This window comes from Branchiostoma lanceolatum, chromosome 9 (genome assembly GCF_035083965.1).
Source record: "Branchiostoma lanceolatum isolate klBraLanc5 chromosome 9, klBraLanc5.hap2, whole genome shotgun sequence".
Taxonomy (NCBI): Eukaryota; Metazoa; Chordata; class Leptocardii; order Amphioxiformes; family Branchiostomatidae; genus Branchiostoma; species Branchiostoma lanceolatum.
In genome coordinates, this window is record NC_089730.1 from 3,184,176 (window position 1) to 3,207,523 (window position 23,348).

The 23,348-nt window shown below is 40.4% G+C and overlaps 1 protein-coding gene and 1 pseudogene across 1 annotated transcript; one reads left to right on the forward strand and one right to left on the reverse strand.

Annotated features, from left to right (window-relative positions):
* Positions 1-3,023: 3,023 nt before the first annotated feature.
* On the reverse strand, positions 3,024-13,668 carry LOC136441976 (zinc finger protein 271-like; annotated as a pseudogene).
* A 1,375-nt stretch (positions 13,669-15,043) lies between these two features.
* LOC136441427 (zinc finger protein 678-like) lies at positions 15,044-19,746 on the forward strand. Its single transcript, XM_066437710.1, has 2 exons — positions 15,044-15,739; positions 19,071-19,746. Exons 1-2 carry the CDS (start codon positions 15,054-15,056, stop codon positions 19,612-19,614), a joined length of 1,230 nt encoding a protein of 409 aa, XP_066293807.1. The 5' UTR covers positions 15,044-15,053; the 3' UTR covers positions 19,615-19,746.
* Positions 19,747-23,348: the final 3,602 nt, after the last annotated feature.

A 23,348-nucleotide genomic window follows, 5' to 3' on the forward strand; every position in this document is an offset into this window, starting at 1 on the left:
GTACTGACAGAAACAGAGTGTTAACTGAAAGCTTTATATTGTGATTGAATTGGTGGATAAAACCGGTTATGCAGGTTCACCTGGTTATGAAAAAAAAGACGTGCAATGTTTGATTTACATGACAAGAGCTCAGACAACTTACACATGATTAAAAACTTGCCAACTCCTCAAAATAATTTTTGGGCACGAAAGACAGCAGATCGAGACTGCTTCGATAATTCTTTCTATGTGTTAGTAGTACAATATAATGCTATATCATTTTGACTTTGTGTTTATACTGAGTTTGATTTGGATGCTTGTTCAGTCACCCCTATCCTTTGTCGGATTGAATTCGCACGTTAACCCTATCTAGACCGGGGGGGGGGCTAAAAGTGCCCGCGCCAAATTTGACATCGTATAACTGCCAAACGACGTATGGTAGGACAACCAAACTTCGTGACTTTTCCTAAAATTTAGTTGGCAACAATATTATGATAAAAGTATAAGTTTATCATTTTTCGTGTTGCCATGGCAACGGGTTTCTGAAGAGGCATTTTATGCAAATTTCACTAATTTCGATTTAAACATAGTTGTTTCCAATGTTTTATTGCTCAGTCACACTAGTTTACTACATGTATAACATCATATGTGATTAAATGTAACTGTCATGATTCAATACTCATAAATTATGCTAATTTGATGACGTCATCGCTCAAAATCCAAGATGGCGGACAAGATCTTCATTTTTGGTATAAACAGGCTTTTTTGCCTTTAAATTCGTCACAACCTGGAATTTTCTTAACCAGAAGCATTTAGATTAATGTTTTTAGTCTATTTTGATTGTTATTTGGTGTCATACATGGAAAAAAAGTATTTAAAAGAAATTCAAAATGGCCGATCCAAGATGGCGGATCCCAGGGGGTCGCTAACAACACATGACGTCATTCTTCGACGTCAATTTGACGTCAACTTATTCACCACTGACTCCAAATGTCTTGGCATACCTTTAAATCAATAATACGCACTATTTTGTCTAATACTTTTAGATATTATGGGAATTCCCTATTTAGCCAATAAAATCACATCGATGACGTCATAATAACGTCAGATTACGTCATAACGTCACCAAAATTACAAGAATTATAAAACTTCACGTGAACATCACTCCCCGCAAATTTGGTGATGATAGAGCATACCGTTCGGAAGTTATGAAGGGGGGGGGGTCGAAAGAGCCCCCCCCCCCCCCGTCCAAGAAGTCTCAAAAAAGCCCGGTCTAGATAGGGTTAATACTGTTACTGCCAGCGGTTACAGTATGGTGCCCCCACACGCTGTCATTTTCCCAAGAACTACAAATGATGCCCCCCACAGGGTGCCATGTTAAATCGGACTTTAAGAGAGAATGAGCCGGCAAATCTAAGCTCATTTTTACATATTTTTGTAAACTGTACCCTGATGTCATTATGTGAAGATCGTGTCAAGGTGAAGTTTGACTATTTTGAAAATGCATGATAATGTTGGAGCACAATATTAGCTTTCGACACAACCATAACTAAGTTGCCGGAAGTATTTTTGGGCATAAAAGGAATGAGGCTGATTCTTTTTATTCACTATCAAGTAATACAATATCATCCTATAGTCTCAAAATGATGAAACCTCAGTGGTTTGACTGGGTACTGGATATTTCAACATGTGTGGGGAGGGGGGCTTCGTTAACAATCTCACGTTGTAATGAAAGTACTCATGAGCGTCAAGTCAACTTGCCGGCGTGTTAGTATCAAGAGGTCAATAATCAAAAAAGGTCTTACCAATGCATTGGGGGTAATTAGACCACTACAAATGCAACTCGACAAAATAACGATAACAAATGTTAATAACAGATCTTTATTGACACAACAAAAGCACAGCGACTTTCGTAAGGTCTACTATATATTTACATACATACAAACGAATAGGGGCATACAAATGAGCTTGATTACACACAATCCTATGGGATAGGGCAACATGTCGTAATTTCACGTGTCGTATACTTATACATTGCTTGTTCTAATGTCCATACAGTCTTTGATGTATACACCTATCTGTACACAGTAAGAATTATCACCCCCTAGTATGCAATTGAATCTATCAACAGATCTGAGCTTATTGAATTTACTTGAACAAGCGGAGATGAATAGCTTTAAATTTAAAAACGATGTTCAAGTTTTTTGCAACAACACATTACATCTTCATCTACTGACGAAACCAAAAAGCGGTAAGTTAACAAATCTCCGGCATCTCACAATGCACTTCGAAGACGAACACTGCTTAGGAACATCTTAATGCATCTATACCATGTTTGCTACAACTAACTTTAAGACTAACGCTCTATAGCGATTAGTCAGATATAAAGTAACAAGTAGAGCTTCAGTAGCTAAAACAGAGAAATCAAGTTAACCAATACAAGGCAGTCATATGCATGCAAAAAGTCTTATATAACCAGTAAAACTAATAATGTTACCGTAACAGTTCTTTATCAAACCTACGTCAAATTGACAAGTAACTCCAACAAATTCTACTAACGATAATTTACTAAGAGGATGCCAAACTTGAAACGTGTAAAGGAAGACGTGCACATTGGTAGCAAATACTGATTACGAATTAATTTTTTGTACCAAAGGACGCGTACAAGTAGACTCTATCGATTATTAATCTCAAATAACAATAAGAGTGTGTACGATATCTGTACTTAAAATAAGAAGAGGTGCAGCGTCATGAGTTTTAACAGATTTGCCACGGAGCAAGAACGAGCAAATGCAATGAATCTTTAATATAAAACAAAAATATCTACTTCCTCACAGTAACTAACATGCGATGTTACCTTGCCAATGTCAGTGATCAACCAAACATCAAACCTTGGACTAGATGTACGCGAGGTCGCACCAGCTAGCCTATTCAATAACACATTGAATGTTTCATGGATTGATCGTAACATGGCCTTCATTTACTCTTTTCAGATACAAAAGGTGTTTCTCAGAAGTCTGTCACAAGCTTCCGTTGTCTATTTTTCACACATGCGGTCTGCAACTAGTATGAGTCCGTATATGTACCTTCAGATTAGACAACGTAGTAAATTGTTTGCTACACTCCTCACGTCTGTACGGTTTCTCACCAGTGTGAATCCGCATGTGCCTCTTCAAATTAGACAGGTTACTAAACCGCTTGCTGTACGTCTCACAACTATGAGGTTTCTCACTAGTGAGAGTCCTTATGTGTGTTTTCAAATTACCAAACTCACTGAACTGCCAACTGCATTCCTCACACTTGTACGGTTTCTCACCGGTGTGAGTCCGCTTGTGTCTCTTTAGACTTGATAGTGCACTAAACTGCTTACTACACTCATCACACCTGTATGGTTTCTCCCCTGTGTGAGTCCGGATGTGTGTCTTTAGATTAACCAGCTGAATAAACCCCATTCTGCATTCCCCACACATGTACGGTTTCTCTCCAGTGTGTGTCAGTATGTGTCTCTTCAGATTGCCCAGGTGACCGAACTGCTTGTTGCACTCATTAGATCTGTACGGTTTCTCACCGGTGTGAGTTTTCATGTGTCTCTTCAGGTCACTCCGGTTACGAAACTCCTTACTGCACTCGATACACTGGTGGGGATACGGAGAATCTCGTCCTTGTCCATTCCGTCCAACCTCTTGCTTGAAAAGAGAAGCAGCTCTGGTCGCCATGTTGATTAAACCTCAGATCCTGTTGGAACAATTCAGCATCATAAATTAAACGGTATAGATTTTTGTGAACAATCATGTATACTGTATAACTTGTATACTAACAAATGCCTTTAACTTAACCCCCTTAGTAACTCGTTGTTTTAGCCATAAATTTAAAACCGGTCTAGGGAGATCTCATTACCGAACAAAAGAGAGCATAGAGTATGTGTATATTAGTGACCCTTATTTGTATATTAGGGAGAGACAACACGGAATCTTTGAGAGACAAGCCTGTACTATGGATTCAACAGGGGAAAACACCCTGTTCTATTACACAAGGCCATTATAGGGAAACCGGAACTAAAGTACTTTTTCTACTTACCGAGATACGCTGATGCTCCAATGTATTGCAGGGTGTTTTCACGACGACACAGATCCTCAAGGCTTCAGGGTCGGAAATGAAAGAAACAGAGCAGTCAATAACGGTTTTATATAGTGATTGCCTGGGTGGATAAACCGGTTTTGTAGGTTACTCATGTGCTTGATTTCAAAACAAAGGAGAGAAGCACGTTTTTGCATGTGCTGATTTGCATCAAGGGTAATTAGACAACATTAGACACCCCCACAGTGTGTCGGTATTGTTGCTTGATCGATACAGTCGTTTCCCAAATCGTCTTGGAAAGAAATATATTTTTCTGTCGCCAGTGAAAATAGGAAGCAAGCTAAATCATGGGTTTTTACTTCGGGTGGTCAAAGGTCAAGATTTATATGCCTGACTATCCCAGAGAAAGCAAAAATGGTCTAATATAGCTTGAAGAAGCAGAACACAGTATTTCGCCTTGAAATGGTTAATGACCCCAAAGGGAAAGGGTTCGACGCCTCCAACACTGCACGAAATGGCCTCGTATCCCGGCGTATACGTACAGGGATTCCTCCGGAAATATTCCATATCCCGGTGCGGATTTAGCGTTTCCGATATAATTAACGGATACGCTAAATCCGCACCGGGATATGGAATATTTCCGGAGGAATCCCTGTACGTATACGCCGGGATACGAGGCCATTTCGTGCAGTGCAAATTCATAGCCGTGTGCACAATAAAATTACAAGAACCAAAAATTGCCTTCAGTGTACAATCTTAAAATATGTGAAAATGAGCTTAAGTTTGCCTGCTCGTTCTTTTTGAAAGCCACTTTTTTTTTACCCCCGGCGGTGTACCTCCACCATTCACCACAGTTTGCGTCACGCTGACGTGCACATAATAATAAGCCCATTCGCGGTTGCGACTACCATGTGCAGTGTCAAAGGTGAAGGCCCTGCACATGCGTAGTCGCAACCGCGAATGGGCTTATTTCCACGGTTTTGTCAAGTTCTGTGACGCACTACTTTATACCCGACCTACTATTGACCACAGAGGTCGCGGACAAATACTGTGTTATGCAATAGCTACATACCTTGAGAGATTCGAATTTGTTTACGTTTTGGTTTGCTGTTGTCGTTGAGCGTGTTTTTCTCGTTTAATTGCAAACTTCAAAACCACGTACATGTGATGGTTCTGGATCAATTTAAATGTGCTTTCACATCGCGTATACGTAGCGCGCTTATTTCTAAATCATAATCTGCAGTTGTTAAAGCATGATGAAGCAAGCAGAAAAAGATGAAAGATAAGAACAAATTAAGTTTCGTGATTTATTGACAAACTGAAATGCTGAAAACTGACAAAATCTCGAGCATCTTATGTTAGTGCTGTTAACAAATTAGGAAACTAGCGAAGACTATGATAATGCAACAACATCATAATGTATTTCTAGCGCACATTGTTGCGACAACTTAAACTAAACGCTAATGATCTAGTTATCAGACAGCATCCTTTGGAAAAGGAGTTAAACTTCGCAAATTACGATAGTTAACAGGAAATACATAATACATTACGTGCCATATAGGCATACTTGAAGAACTGTGATGCGGAAGGTTGCAAATGTCTCGCAGACTACAGAGCAGTGTGAATGCACACACAAGAAAACAACTAATAAGTAGCAAGTTTGCTACGGCTTACTTTTAACAATAATAATCTTTTTAGTATGTCTACAGTCAGATAATGACAAGTAGAATTTTAGTACCAAAAACAGAGAAAACCTAGAGCTACAACAGACTGTAAATATAGACCTAAAACAGACTATGTAAATATAGAGCTATAACAGAATATGACGCCTTTACGTCAAACCGACGGTGTCCTACCATGCCACTGTCTCTATTCTACATTCTACGTTCCGCCGCCGCATTCTTACACAGCTATGAATCAAGACACAATATGGTTAGTACAATAGTGTAAATCCAGTAACGTTTCCTCCCCAAAAGTTACCGTTATTTTTACAATGGAGTCATTTAGGGAGTTCACTTCCTAAATACGCAAAATCATTGGTCAGCTTAATTAACAAAATAACACGGTTGGTGACGTATCATCTGCAAACATGCTGTGTTCAAGATTGTCAAACTCAGACTTAAGCGGGCTTTTGCCTATGTCAGTCCTCATGTGTGTCTTCTTCAAAGCTTTTATTGTGTTCTGCATACACACTCTGTCACACACCAGTGTGAGTCTGCATGTGTTTCCTTAGATTACCCGACTGACTAAACTGCCTGCTGCACACCTTACATGTGTACGGTTTTTCACCGGTGTGAGTTCTTTTGTGCCTCTTTAGATGGCTTGGCTGACCAAAGCGCTCGTTACAGTATTCGCAAGCGAATGGTCTCTCACCAGTGTGAACCCGCTTATGTCTATGGAGACTACCCCACGCAGTGAACTGTCTACCGCACTCCTCACACCAGTATGGCTTTTCACCAGTGTGAGTTCTCACGTGTCTTGTCAGTTGTATTAGCCTCCTAAACTGCTTGCTACATTCCTTACATCGATACGGTTTCTCCCCGGTATGAGTCCGCATGTGATCCTTTAGGTCGGATGACTGGCTGTACTGCTTGCCACATTCCTCACACATGTACGGTTTCTCGCCAGTGTGAGTCCGCATGTGACTGCTTAGACCACCAACCTGATTGAAGCTTTTACCACATTCCTCACACATGTACGGTTTCTCTCCGGTGTGAGTCCGTATATGTATCTTTAGATGACTCGGGTGACGGCACTCCAGGCCACACTCACTACACTTGTGGGTACGGGTTGAACTCTCCTCATGACAATTCCCTCCCTCCTCCTGCTTGAGATGCGATACAGCTCCGGTCGCCATGTTGATCAGACTCCGGCCTCACAGATCCTGTTGGCATGATACAAATTAAGATATCGTATTGCCTCCTGTATAGCTAGTGACGCTTTTTTCAGTTAAAAAAAAACGCAAGTGCTTGGCGAATGGAAGCGAACTAGTTTCAAACTAGTTGCGAACTAGTTTCCAATATTGGCTCCCCATTTGAACCATGATTAGTCGCAAATAGGTCCCCATCAGTCGCCAAAAGTTTGTTTCATTAAAAAAAAATCCTCCCATAAAAGTGTAATGTGTCTGTAGCCTTTTCCATAAGAAAATTGATATTTCCGAACAGTTATAGCGGTTAGATGCGGTCGCATATGTGTCATGCAAATCAAGGCTACCAGGCTTTTCTTGCCCCGTTGCCATATAAGACAAAGACTGAACAACAAACGTGGAAGATCTCGCCATATGAGGCAAAGGTTGAACAACAAACATGGAAGGTCTTCATGGTATGCGACACAGTGTTGAACCAAGTACCATTGACGGACAGTCACGGTCAATATACTGCGCTTGCAAAAAGAAAGTATAGATTAGATTCCCTGATTTGCATAGGGAGACAAAGACATAATTTGTGAGGGATAAGATAATAATATTGCTGACACAGGGGGCATGGGAAAATACGTAAGTAAACGTCAATTAAGCGGGAGCGGTTATCTGCAGAAGGTAACGAAATTCGAATATAAAGGTGTCAACATTCTGTTAGTCTTCCATGCTTTGTTATTGCTAATAATGTAGTTGAAAATCAACATTTCGTCTGTTTACAAATCTCGTCATAGCAGACATCCGTTACTAATGCACATAGCGAAATTGGCTTTAACGTAACAACTAATTATGCTTGTAGTTTTTGATCCAATTTTGTCTATTTCGACATTCTCACCCCGACCAATCCATTACATTGGAAATTAGATTTGAATCAGCAATGTCCCAACAAATCCCTTGCAATTTTGCGTTAACGACTAAATTTGACAAAACAAACTCACCAATGAGATGCTGGAATATGTCAGCTTTCACAAGATATTTTCAGATGGACAATTTTGGCACTTTGGAAGTAATTGAACGTATCTGCGATTTAACGTTTACAAAAAAATAGTTTCTACTACTTTTCTTTAAACTTTACTTAGAAAGGGACTTTTCGGGTCATGGCTGATTCGAATCTGAGTTTCAATGCGATCGATTGGTCGGGGTGATACTCAAATCTACCTGCCAGTCAGCAGAATTGATGTGCGTATGTTGCGTTATATGCTCCCGGACAGTAATGCTTACCTCTCTTTTTCGTTAAAGGCTGTTATAGTTTTAGCCACAATGACGTTATCATAGATAGAATTATAGACTAATAGATAGATGCAGGATACCAAAACCAATGTCAGTGCTTACCTCGGTGTATATCGGCTCCTCACGGCTCCACAGATCCTCACGGCTTCAGAATCAGTAGTGGAAGATACCGAGCAGTCAACGATGGGTTTATATACAGGGTGGGTTGATAAAACCGGTTTTATGAGTTGTACTTTATTACAAAACAAACAAAATAACAAAGCTATGTGGTACTGATTTGCATAAAAGGAAATCAGACAACAATAGACACGACAATAGTTTTACCAATAGGTTTGTGTTGTTACTGGATCGCGTTGAATCGTCTCCAAAATCTAGTCTAGGATCAAATCAAAGTCTAGGATAAAGAAGTAAATAGAAGTAAATATAATATTCCTGTCACCGATGGCAGGCTGAATCACGAGGTTTTACTTTCGGCGGTGAAAGGTCAAGGTTCAGAAATTTGATTACCCCAGCGAAAGTTAGAAATGGCGTAATTAGCTTGATATTTTTTAACGTTTTAGTCTGTGCTGTTGCTGTAATCAACCGTTATTGTAGTGTCGTCGTCTTTTGTACCTTACAAATGAAGGGATAGGTACTGCATTGAGTGTGTTTTCCTTTTTTTTTAATCTCACAACTGTTTCTAGACGTGTTTTCATTTAGCACAAAAGACCCCACAGTCTCAAATCATAACCTGACATTCCTAAGCGTGAGGAAAAGAGATGAACGGCTCCACAAAATCCCGCAATTCTAGTCCCATGCAATACATGGTATGCTATTGTATATACAATAGAAAACGCTAAGCAGATCCCATTACTCGCATTGATGTTCTGCTTTAACATAACGGAGTCTTAGCTTGTGACATGTGGGCCGGGTTTGTTTGTTTGTTGATATGTGCATAATGTGGCATTTTATCATTAACTGCAGGAGCCATTTTGCGGCATGTCCATATCAATAGTGTCTTCCTGGGGGAGTTGTGAATCATTGATTGCGAAACAAACAAAAAAGAACCATGCCACATGTGTTGATTTGCAAAGGGGGAAATCAGACTCGACAACTACAAAAACACTAGATGAAATAACGATAACAAAGTTAACATAAAAATACGTGCAAAAAAGGAAGACAATAACACATCAAATGAGGTGATTTATTGACGAAACTGAAATGCTGAAAACTGACAAAAAGTGCTGTTGACGAATCGGAAAATTGATGAAGAATATATGCAAGACCATCGTAAGGTATTTTGGGTGCACATTTTGCTACAAGTTCAACTAAACGCTACTGATCTTGTAATTAGACAACATCCTTAGAAAAAGAAAAACGACTTCGTAATTAACAATACATAGTTAACACAAAAAAGATACAACACTTTTCGTGTCATATTTTCATAGTTTGTCGACGAAACTCAGATGCGGAAGGTTGCCAATGTCTCGCATGTTACAGTACACAGTGAATGCACACACACACACACAAAACAACCTTATAACTAACATGTTTACTACGACTTATTTTAAACAACAACAATGATCTATCTAGTATGCCTACAGTGATTAGTTATAAAATGACAAGTATAAGTTCAGTAACGAAAAAAAAAAGAGAAAACAAAAAAAGGGCTATAACAGTCTGTCTTTATTCTACATTCTACGTTAAACATTCTTACACACTATGTCTAGTTCTAATCAACAAGCTATGAATCAGGAGACAATATATGGTTACTTTAATTGTGTAAATCAACGTTTTAAAGTAACATTATATCCCCGAAGTTATAGTTGATTTTACAATGGGGCCATTTAGAGAGTACACCACCTAAATAGACGAAATCAGTGGTCATCCTAGTAAACAAAACATCATGGTTGATGACGTTTCATCTGCAAAGTAGTTTTAAAGCTTTTCATTTTCTACATGCTGTGTTCACGATTTTCAGACTAAGACTTTGACAGGCTTTTGCCAATGCCAGTCGGCATGTGTGTCTTCTTCAAAGCTTTTGTTGCATTCTGCATACACACTCTGTCACACACCAGTGTGAGTCTGCATGTGTTTCTTTAAATTACCCGGCTGACTAAATTGCCTGCTGCACACTTTACATGTGTACGGTTTTTCACCAGTGTGAGTTCTAATGTGCCTCTTTAGATGGCTTGGCTGACCAAAACGCTCGTTACAGTGTTCGCAAACGTATGGTCTCTCACCAGTGTGAACCCGCTTATGTCTCTGGAGACTACCCCACGCAGTGAACTGTCTACTGCACTCCTCACACCAGTATGGCTTTTCACCAGTGTGAGTTCTCACGTGTCTTGTCAATTGTATTAGCGTCCTAAACTGCTTGCTATATTCCTTACATCGATACGGTTTCTCCCCTGTATGAGTCCGTATGTGATCCTTTAGGTCGCTCAACTGGCCGTACTGCTTGCCACATGTCTCACACATGTACGGTTTCTCGCCAGTGTGAGTCCGCATGTGACTGTTTAGACCTCCGACCTGATTGAAGCTTTTACCGCATTCCTCACACATGTACGGTTTCTCTCCGGTGTGAGTCCGCATATGTATCTTTAGATGACTCGGGTGACGACACTCCAAGCCGCACTCTCTACATTTGTGGGTACGACGTAAATGCTGTCCATCTCCATTCCCTCTCTCCTCTTGTTTCAGATAAGATGCAGCTCCAGCCGCCATGTTGATCTACTCCTGGTCCTGTTGGAATAAGGAAAATATCAATATCGTTGGATTAATGGAGTGGACTTTTGTTGGAATGTGGATAAACTTGAATGTGTACTACTGTAGTGTAAAACATCTCTATTGACGAATGTATGTTCAAAGACAAACATCGGCTCACATTCCTGATTACTAAATGTAATTTAGGCTTGTAATCATTTTCGTTGACTTAAATCCGGATGGAATAGTTCTGTTTCAAAATACAGTATTGGTTAGATACTGAGCAGTACTGCATGTCTAAATCACGCTCCTAGCGGCTGACCCGACGATTACCGCCCTCTAGGCGGTCATTTTCTTTTGCCAATGAGAGACGGTGCAAACACAAACTAAGATCAATACGTACCGAGATGCGCTGTCGCGTCAAACTACTGCACAACGTTTTCGCAGTACCACAGATCCTCACGGCTTCAGAGTCGGTAATGATGGACACGGAAAGGTCAATGACGGATTTATATAGCGACAAAGTGGGACAATAAAACCGGTTCGATAGGCTATAGTTAATGAATTAGACAAAAGAAAACAAAAGCTAATAGACCATTTGATGCATTGATTTGCATAGCGAGAGATAAGACAATTTGCACACAATCAGAAGAAAAGGTGGGTATCGGAGAAAACGAGTTTCGTAAGATTTAGTTGATTATCAAACAAAAAAAACTACAAAGTTACATGTACTGATTTCAGGGGATCTCAGACAACATCAATCGTAAAATGGAAGAAAATGAAGACAACAAAGCGTTACGTGTATCAATTCATTGGTGAAACTGAGATGGTCAAGTTTCAAATAGCTAGCAACTTATAGCCAACTATACTTAGAATACAATCATGATGCATTGATTTGATAACGGACATGTTTGTTACAACTGATTGTAAACTCTAATGGCCTTGCATATGTACAGGTAATAAAGTAACAAGTAGAACTTCAGTAAAAAAATAAAACAACTGACACCAAACAAAAACTAAAGCATCTGTGATTTATGTCATTATTGTTAAAAATGCTGCATTTTTATGCACCCTTCGAAAGCAATGGATCACGGAAAGGTGTGATTTGATGACATTTTTTCCATAATTAGTTTTATTTAACAATGGAGTCATCAAAGTGGTAAACTATTAAAACAAAACAGTAAAGCAGAGATCACTTTGGTGGGAAATATCGGAATGTCGGACAACTCGGCCCATTACCAACTCGGCCCAGTCAAGTCGGCCCATTTCCCTAGTCAACTCGGCCCATCTCCCTAGTCAACTCGGCCCATCTCCTTAGTCAACTCGGCCCAACACAAACACACTCACGATAATGATTTTCACAGACATATTTTTATTCAAGTTAATTCAACTTTTTCTTTTTTTTCTTTGTTTTCTTTTTTGTTGTCTGACAAAAAGACGCGGTCTTTATTAAAATCATGTTGATTGCCCAAGCGCCGGCGGTATTGGGCTCCAAAAAACTCAAATTAAGTCAACAGTTTGAAGTTGTCTGAAAAAGAGACATTGTTACTACATGTACAAGTATGTTATGCTCGGGTCACATTTCCAAGCCGTCTTATTTTGTGGAAATCTATGGGCCGACTTGATCACGGCAATGGGCCAGATTCTTGTCAAACGTAAATGACAATCAAATTATTTTTACTACGATTTAGGTACATTCCCATGTAAAAAAAAGTATATTAGAGGTCACATTGGGAAAACAGTTAGATCCACATTAAAATCGGGCATTGAAAACAACCATAGGTGCTCTAGTGACGTATATATATATATTTAGCTACGTGATGCAATCTTCACACGCTAGACTGAAATGGCAAATGCACAATAGATTGGAATGGCGAAATATTTTAATCCATTTTAGAGTCTCTCACTAGTGTGAGTCCTTATGTGTCTCTTCAGGTCAGACCGATTTACGGTTTCTCACCTGTGTGTATGTGTTCTTTTGTGGGCTTTCAGAGAATAGAGTACACTGAACTGCTTTCTGCACACCTCGCACTTGTAAGGTTTTTCACCAGTATGAGTCCGCATGTGTTTCTTTAGATTTGGTAGCTCTTTGAACTGCAAGGTGCACTTATCACACCTGTACGGTTTTTCACCAATGTGAGTCCGCATGTGTCTCTTTAGATTAGTCATTGCGATGAACTGCTTGCCACACTCACCACACCCGTACGGTCTCTCCCCCTGTATGTGTCCGCATGTGCGCCGTCAGAGGACCCTGCAGGCTAAACTGCATGCTGCACTCTTTACACTTGTATGGTTTCTCGCCCGTGTGGGTTTTTATATGCGCCTTCAGAATACCCATCGTAGAAAATTGCCTGCTACACTCCTCACACCGGTATGGCCTCTCACCCGTGTGAGTCCGCATGTGTAACTTGAGTCCGTCCAATTGACTGAACTTTCGATTGCACTCTACGCAATGGTACGGCTTCTCACCTGTGTGAGTTCGGATGTGTCCCTTTAGAGTAGTCAGCTCACTAAACTGCCCGTTGCACCTCAAACACACGTGTGGTTTCTCACCAGTGTGAATCTTCATATGCCTCTTCAGATTGCTCGCCCTATTGAAGTGCCTTTTACACTCCTCACATGTGTATTGTTTCTCTACTTTGTGCTTGTCACAGTTTTCACTCTCGTCTACCCCGTACTGTTGATCCATGCTTGTTGAACTTTCTCCAGGCTTGTCCGACTTCTCTTCTTCTTTGGCTCTGCTTTCCATGATGAGCGAATAGCTGTACGAAAAAATATATCTCATTTCAATTATTTCTTTTGATCAAATATTGGAGTCGATGACCGAAACTTGTGGATAGAACATATCACAGAGAAACCTTGCATGAAAAAAAAAAGTGTTATGTAACTTGACTTGAAAACAAATATTTGTCTGTGAACGATGTTTTCTTCCCTTAACGGACAATCTGATTTGATTTGACCCTGAGAAAGATTACACAAAAGTAAGAAAGAGATAGAAACTTGTTGTACTGCTAAAAGGATAAATGCTTTAAAATGTCTATATTCCAAAATCTACCCGGCATCAACTGCAACCTGGATGAAACAACCTGATATATGTTTAGTAGCTACTAAAGCATTTTAGTTGTGACTCTGGGCGGTGTTTACCTCAGATTTCGATTAGATTCTAGTGTATAGGATTACAGACCTTATATGGCCTTAGCACAAATAGATAAATAGATACCGCTAAAAGTAGTCATAGACATTACTTACCACAAAAACTACACCCCAACTGAATGCACGTTGTTTTCACGGCGACACCGGTCCTCACTGCTTCAGAGACGAGACTGACAGAAACAAGGCAGTTAAAGGTGGGGTTATAGTGACTAACAGGGTGGATTAAACCGGTTCTGTCGGTTATGTTTAGTCATCAAACAAAAGGAAGTACAATGTTATGATAAACTGATTTGCATGAGGCAAGATCAGACTACATTTGCGTGAGGCGAGATCGGACAACAGCTGGTGTATTACACATAATGGCGGTTTTATCGGCTATATAGATACACATAAAGATGCAAGGAAGAACTTAGAATATATAATACGGGGGGGGGAATACCCCCGGACCCCCCTAGAATTGTCGCGCCTATGGCGCGACGCCTCGCGGCTTCGGCGCTCGATATGTTAGGTTTGTACAAATTTTTGGGCTTACGGGATAAAATTTCAGGCTGGCTGGAGCCCTGATATATATACACAAAACGATTCGATGTTATGGCTGTTACTTTCTACGCCGCCATTTTAGGCTCAACTAGTCCAGAAATAATAAAGATCTTACCAGTATATTGACATCATGATTGTGTCGATAGAAAGTTCAATCGTCTTCAAAAGTGGATTACATATAGAGCAAACATCTTTTTGTCAGTGTAGATTTTAGAATACAAACATTTTAAAAAATATATGTCCTTTTAGCAGTTGGACAAGTTTCAACTGGTCCTGTCTTTTCTTAGTTCTGTGTAACCTTTCTCCGGTAAGAGAGCAAAACACCGTTCACAGACCAATGTTTGCTTTCAAGTCATGTTACATAACACGCTTTTTCTGTGATATGTTCTATTCACAAGGTTCGGTCATCGACTCCAATATTTGATCATAAGCATAATTGAAATGAGATATTTTTTATTGCAGCTGTTGGCTCATTATGGAAAGCAGAGCCAAAGAAGAAGAGAAGTCGGACAAGTCGGGAGAAAGTTCGACACACATGGATCAACAGTACGGAGTTGACGATAGTGAAAACTGTGACAAACAGAAAATAGAGAAACAATACACATGTGAGGAGTGTAATAGGCACTTCAATAGGGCGGGCAATCTAAAGAGGCATATGAAGATTCACACTGGTGAGAAACCGCACGTGTGTGAGGTGTGCAACAGGCAGTTTAGTCAGCTGGTTACTCTAAAGGAACACATCCGAACTCACACAGGTGAGAAGCCGCAGCATTACCTAGACTCCAATCGAAAGTTCAGTCAATTGGGCGGACTGAAGTTACACATGCGGACTCACAGTGGTGAGAGACCATACCGATGTGAGGAGTGTAGCAGGCAATTTTCTGGACTCGGTATTCTGAAGGCGCATATAAGAACTCACACGGGCGAGAAACCGTACAAGTGTAAAGAGTGCAGCATGCAGTTCAGCCTGCAGGGTCCTCTGACGGTGCACATGCGGACACATACAGGGGAGAGACCGTACGGGTGTGATGAGTGTGGCAAGCAGTTCATTTCACTGTCAAATCTCAAAAGACACATGCGGACTCACACTGGTGAAAGACCGTACAGGTGTGATGGGTGTACCATGCAGTACAAAGACCTATCAACTCTCAAGAGACACATGCGGACCCACCCTGGTGAAAAACCTAATAAAGTGTGAGGTGTGCGGCCAGCAGTTCGTTAAGCTTTGCCCACATGAGAACGTTAACCCACACAGGTGAGAAACCGTATAGCTGTGATCGAGCAGGCAGTTTAGTGGTCTGTCTTGTCCAAAGAGACACGAGCGAACTCACACTGGTGGGGGACTCTAAAAATTGAGTAAAAGCTTTCGCCAGTCAAGTGTATATGGTGTGTAAAGATACCAACAATCGGCCTAATACAGATACGTTACTGAAGCAATGGTTGTTTTAGATAACACATCTTTAATGTGGATCTATTCCAGCAATGTAACCTCATATATAGATTTTTCAGGAATATCCATGAATAAATCAAATCTAAACAAGAGTTCCACGACCTCATATCTCCATGAACAATTCTATTCATGCAAATGACTTATACATTTGCATAATATATGCTTGGTTATAAACACCTTTATCTAACCTACACATGTTGCAGTATTGACTCCTATAATTTTCCAATTAGATTCAAAGTGGTGTTTTTGCATTAATTATGCAAATTAGGAATTCATTTGTATAATTGGTATCTGTTGATGCTCCACTTTCCATAAACTACATATGTTTCATGTATTTGAGTCTGATAATGGAAAACACTGCAAATATGAATTTCCCTCATTAGCTATGCAAATTAAGTCACAATTAGCATAATTTGCACTGCATCATGTATATCTCTGTCTACGTTACCTGCATACTATGTATCATATTGACAGTCCTATAATGTTCCAATTAGATGAGATATGGTATTTTGCATTAATTATGCAAATAAGGAATTTATTTGCATTATTGGTATCTGTTAATGATCCACTTTCCATAAACTACATACATGTATGTTACATGTATTTGAGTCTGATAATGGAAAACACTGCAAATATAGATTTTCCTCATTAGCTATGCAAATTAAGTCCTAATTAACATAATTTGAATTTCATTGTGTACATCTCTATCTAAGCTACCTGTATACTAAATATCATGGAAATCCATCGTTCCTTTGTTCAGTTATTCGCCTTAGAAGATTTTCACGATAACGCCCCTGCAGTTCCAGAGCAAGCTGCTAGGGGGCCCAAACCCACACCACGTCTTCATTACACCACAAGCTATCTGTCGCCAAAAAATCAAGACCACAGCACGTCCAGGTCAAAAGATACAAAAATTGAAGTTCTGCTGCAGTACCAAGGTCACATACCAGGGGGCCCAAAAACGACCTATAACTTCGGCTTCACAACACCTGCCCACATACCAAATATCATCGTAATCCATCAAGAGGTTCTTGAGTTATGCTGACTACAGTAGTGCGGAAACACAAACAGACAAACAGACAGACAAACACACACACAGACACACCCAAAACAATATCTCCATTTTTCATGGAGATAATAACGGTAACGTATGACTTGATTACGATATATGCATGTTTGCTGATTAGAACTACGTACATAGAACTGTGTAAAAATGCGACTGTTGAATGTAGGAGTTAGTCATAGGTAGTTATGCAACAAGACACCGTTCGCTCGACGTAAAAGTGTCTATCTGCACGTTGTATTCTTTTTTGATCTAGTTACTGGAGTTGTACTTGTAACTTTGATATCAATAGCCACGAATATGCTATGTCATTACCGTTTGCTTATTATAGCACTACTAGGCTTTGTTTAGATTACATACCGAAATTTCAATGTCATCTTGTAAACTATGTATATGTGACTAATTGTTAACAATCGCTATTTGCAAAGTTATCCTCTTCTTCCTAATTATGCTGTCTGGTTGCCGGATCTACATTAGTATTGTGACAAGACAATGTGTCCTAGAAAAATACTTCATGTTCTTGTACATTCTACGCCATTCTTAATTAGTTAACAGTTCTCAGTATTTCAGTTTGTCAATAAATCACGACACTTTATTTAATGTTGTCTTGCATACGTTTTTTGCTCTGAACGATTGTAATGTTTTCCATAAGTCTTGCTCTTTATCCTTTAACAATGGCAGATAACGATTTGAGAGCATGCGCTGCGTGATGTGAAAACGCACTTAGAAGAATCCAAAACATTACATGAACTATAGAAATTCAAACCTCTCGAGGTATTATGGTTCCGCCATTTTTTGCTTTCTCTACAGCTGGGCCTTGGGTAGTCAGGCATATAAACTTTGACCTTTCACCATCGGAAGTAAAAACCCATAATTCTGCTTGCCAACCATTCCTCTTTTTATCTAAGAAGATTTTGGACACGATTCAACGCTTTATCGATCAAAAAACAATACCTACCAACTGGTACGACCATTGACGTGTCTCAAGTGTTGTCTGTCCCTTTATGCAAATTAACACATGCCAAACAGTCGTTCTCCCCTTTGTTTTGAAATCAAGTATAGTACATGTACAACCTACAAAACCGGTTTTATCCACCCAGGCAATCTCAATATAAAACAGTCATTGACTGCTCTGTTTTTGTCAGTTCCGACCCTAAAGCCGTGAGGATCTGTGTCGCTGTGAAAAAATAACCCTGCAGTACTTTGGAGCATCAGCGTATCTCGGTTAGTACAAAAAGCACTTTTTATAGATGCCGGTTTCATGATTATGGCCCTGTGTAATAAAACAGGGTGTGATAGAAAAGAGATGAAACATGTACCTGTCCGTTGTTAATCACGCAGCATATGTATTCAAAATCGAGTTACTAGCATGCAGGTGGATTTTGGCCAACAAGAGACTGGTTCCAAAACATTACAAGCAAGCCGCCAGTAAGTTATAAGTGGATCTCACTAAATATTGCAAGGGATCTGCTATGGTAAGATTTTGCCTCTGCTAAACAGACCCTGTGTTAGCAATCACCATGTTGCCAGTTATTTGTAGATGTCTAGTAATGTGTGTCTGCATGAGAGATTGGCAGGATTTTTTGCTTCGCTTTTTTGATGGACAAGGACGACGTGGCACTGCACTAAAGTTTTCCGTAACTTATTCTAAAAAGTGCCGTGTACATGTTGGGGGTTGATATTGAAAAAAAATTACAAATATGTACCATTCCCATATTTCTATGTGCGTATTTCAGCAAAAACTGCACTTTTGCGAAATGGTACCTCCCCCAATACAAGTTATACAACTTTCACGTTTTTTTTCCACACAAATCTACGATGCTGAATTGTTACTGCAGGATCTGGAGTTTGATCAACATGGCAGCCAGAAAGATATCCCATCTGAATCAAGAGGATGGAGGGAATGGACTGAATTCTCCGCGTGCCCACCAGTGTATCGAGTGCAGCAGGGAGTTTCGTTACCGGAGTGAACTAAAGAGACACATGAGAACTCACACCGGTGAGAAACCGTACAGATGTGATGAGTGCAACAAGCAGTTCGGTCGGCTGAGCACTCTGAAGATACACATGCTGACACACACCGGAGAGAAACCGTACAAGTGTGGGGAGTGTAACAAAGGGTTCACTAAGCTGTTTGATCTCAAGACACACATCCGGACTCACACAGGGGAAAAACCGCACTGTTGTGGGGAGTGTAGCAAACAGTTTAGTACCCCATCAAATCTAAAGAGACACATGCGGACTCACACTGGTGAGAAACCGTACAAGTGCGAGGCGTGCAGTCGGCAGTTCAGTGTGCTTGGTTCCCTAAAAATACATATGAGAACTCACACAGGTGAGAAACCGTATAGTTGTGAGGAGTGCAGCAAGCAGTTTATTGAGCTGTCTAGCATGAAGAGACACATGCGGACTCACACCGGTGAGAAACCGTACAGATGTGAGGAGTGTAGCAAACAATTTACTACGTTGTCTAATCTGAAGGTACATATGCGGACTCACACTGGTTACAGATCGCGTGTGTGAAAAATATACAGCAGAAGCTTGTGACAGACTACTGAGAAACCCCTTTGTATCTGAAAAGGAAGTTCATGTTACGATCAATCGATGAAACATTCAATGTATTATTGAATAGGCTAGCTGGTGCGACCTCACGTACATGTAGTAGCCATAAAGTTTGATGTATGGTTGATCACATACGTTGACAAGGTAACATCACATGCTAGTTACTAAGAAGAAGTAGATATTTTTGTGTTACTTTCATGAGTCACTGTATTCTCCTTTCTTGCTCCGTGGTAAATTTGTTAAAACTCATGACGTTGCACCTCTTCTTATTTATAGTACAGAGATCGCACACACTCTTATTGTTAATTGAGTTTGAAAATCGATATAGTCTAGTTGTACGCGTCCTTTGGTTCAAAGAATTCGTAGATAATCTTTGCAACCAACGTGCACGTCTTACTTTACACGTTTCAAGTTTTGCACCTACTCATCATTAATTATTGTTAATAGAATTTCTTTTTTTGTTGGAGTTACATGTCAATTTGCGGTAGGTTTGATGAAGAACTGTTAACGTAACATTATCAGTTTTACTGGTTATATAAGACTTTTTGCATGACTGATTACCTTGTATTGGTAAACTGGGTTTCTCTGTTTTAGCTACCGAAGCTTTACTTGTTACTTTATGTTTGACTAATCACTATAGAGCGTTTAGTCTTAAAATTAGTTGTAGCAAACATGTCATAGATGCATTAAGATGTTCCTAGGCAGTGTTCGTCTTCGTAGTACATTGTGAGATGCCGGAGATTTGTTAACTTCACGTCAAAAGAAAAAGAAAAAAACTCAGACATCGACAAGCCCACTTGTATTATATACTGTAAATGGAGACATGTTTTGTGGTGGTTTTATGCTGCTATTTTCGCGGGGACTTAGAACCACCGCGAACATTTTTCCAACACTGTACCAGTGTGTGACTATAGCGCTGCCGCAAACTTTGAACCACCGCAAACACTCCATTCCACGGTGGTCAAAAAGGCCTTGATTTTTCCTCACTTGTAAAGCATGCATATTGATGAGGAATCGATGTCAATCACCCCTGTCACTACTGGTAACAGTAGCTGATTGGTTCACGCCTTTGTAGGCGGGAACTAGATTTGTTTTTGGTTGCACCAAGCCGAGCAAGATTTTGCCCGCGAACTTGTCCTTTTCAAATGCACGCCTTGTTTCCGCCTCTATTGTTTTCTGGATAACACATTAACAATACCCCAGCTTTCATTTCAATCATTCCCACGCTCAAGCTTCATTCTGGCACCACCGTTTCAATTCTTTCTTAGCTATATTTTAGTCTATCCTGCCACACAAAACGCCCAAACTAAGACCATAAAGAAATCGCAGTTTCCGCATTAACTCACCGTAATTCCCGGTCGAGGGTTCTAGATTATAGGCGCAACCGCCGGAGACGCCGCACAACCCGCCGAAATGATAAACAAAACCTGGCCTTTACTCCGTACATTACTTTCTTAAACACACAGACACTGAAAATTAACCAATAGAATTCGAATAGTTCATAGATGAAGTCGAATATTTTCATTGTAAACAAATCCATTGAATTTTACCACATACCAAGGAGGTTAAACCTCCTTGCACATACTGAGACCCCAAAACGTAGCACTCACCTTGATACATTTGCGTGTTTGACAAGAAATGGTGTACCGACGTGTCTGGCGCTGTCCTACACAGCGACTCAATAATCACAACCTATGTTTTCCGATTCAAAAACGTATTCTTTCTTATAACAAACTCCTTCTCGTCATTTTTGGAGTAGAACGCGGTCTAAAGACCGTAATTCAGTACTCGTGGTAACAGCGCACACGCCAGCATTCGATGTGCCGAATGTGTCGGCTTGTGCGGACAGCACGATGCTTTCACGGCAGTACAGATCCTCAAGGCTTCAGATTCGGTACTGACAAAAGCTGGTCAATGGTGGGTTTATATAGTGACTGACTGTGTGGATAAACCTGTTCGGTGGAATTTAGTTGACCATGAAACACAAGGAAGTAAAATGTTTGATGCACTGATTTGTATGACTGTAGATCAGACAACAAGCAAAGAAGTAGTAGGCATCCTTCCATCTTTTTAGATGATGGTAGCACTCTGGATTCGGCAGCTTATCGTGTGGCTCTGAAGTCTAATCCTGCCGTGGCAGTCTCGTCCACAGTTTGGACATATGAAATTAGAGGAGTTCTGAAGCTGCTGTCTCTCTTTTCTTCTTTGTCTTCTTTGCTCTAGTTGCTTCTTTCGCTTTGACTGACCCTTTGCTAGACCCGCACTGACTTCATGGCACCATCTGTTGCGGTTTGCTGCGATCAGTTCCCAGCTGGCAGGGTCTATGTCAGTTAGCTTCAGGTCTCGTTTACAAACGTCTATGAAACGCAGTGCAGGTCGTCCTACTGGGCGTTTCCCTGTAGCAAGTTCACCGTACAGAATGTCCTTTGGGATGCGCCCATCCTTCATTCTGGATACATGCCCCAACCAGCATAGACGTCGCTGGCAGAGGAGAAGGTGCATGCTCAGGGAGCAAGAACGTTCCAGAACAGTGGTGTTGGGTATTCTATCCTTCCAGGAAATACCAAGAATGCGCCTCAAGCAACGAAGGTGAAAGCTTTCAAGGCGGTTTTCTTGTCTGGCATAAGTGGTCCAGGACTCACTACCGCACAGAAGAGTACTAAGAACACACGCACGGTACACTTTGAGTTCTGTGTTAAGTGTCAGGTGATTATTGTCCCACACTCTCGCTCCGAGTTGAGTCATCTGTAAATGCAGAAATGTTCAAAGATTTATAATTTTGTGGTAGGGAGAAATGGAGTGTTCGCGGTGGTTTTGAGTTCGTGTTGAAATAATAGTAGCTCTACAGGTCACACAATGGAACGGCTTTTCGTGATGGTTTTAAGTTTGCGGTAAAGAATTCACCGCGAAAACCGTGAACATAAAACCACCGCGAAAATTCTGCATTTACAGTATCACATAAATTACTGACACTTCCTTCAGGACTATGCTTTTTTTAGAGAATTATCATTTTTGACAATTTCCCATTTCGCTGTTAACCTTCCCTTTGCTGTTTACTCCTATAAATCCAAATCTCCATTGAATCGAACAGGAAAGCATGTAGATGGTTGCAGCAATGCATACTTTGGACAATTCAAAAGGATATTAGACAAAAACCGACCGAAGCTGTGTACCGTCTCCTGAGACGACAAGAGCCAACGAGACATAACTGTACAATTCTCTAAGTCTATTTTTAGTTCTTGCATCAAAGAGGTTTCTGCATTTTGCCGAAGAAGAGGACAGAGTTGGAGCGGTTGTCTCTGATGAGAAACATGAAACGATGGTCGGCGATAAACGGCGTAGGAGGGCGTGGCATTGCGTTCATCATCATCATCATCATCACACCTGGAACCAAATGTATCCGTGTTTTTTTACAGGCTTTTAGAATGAGTCACTAAATATGAAACCTGGTGCGGTACTAGGTACTGTCTCTTTATTCAGAATATAAAGCATTTTATCTTATAGAGTTGGACATCGCAAACGTTGCAAATTAATTCAAAACCTCAAATCATAATTCATTGAGTGGTTTCTGCATTTTGCCGACAAAGAGAACAGTTTTCTCTGATGAGAAAAATGAAGGGATGGTCAGCGATGAACGGAGTAGGTGAATGTGGCATTGCTCTATTCCATGTGATCCCACCTGGAATCATATGTAC

Bases quoted from the DNA above. Each gene is read 5' to 3' on its own strand.
- LOC136441427 (XM_066437710.1), top strand. From the start codon at position 15,054: ATGGAAAGCAGAGCCAAAGAAGAAGAGAAGTCGGACAAGTCGGGAGAA. The intron at 15,740-19,070 runs GCGGACCCACCC...TGAACTAAAGAG, and splicing joins TCAACTCTCAAGAGACACAT to ACACATGAGAACTCACACCG.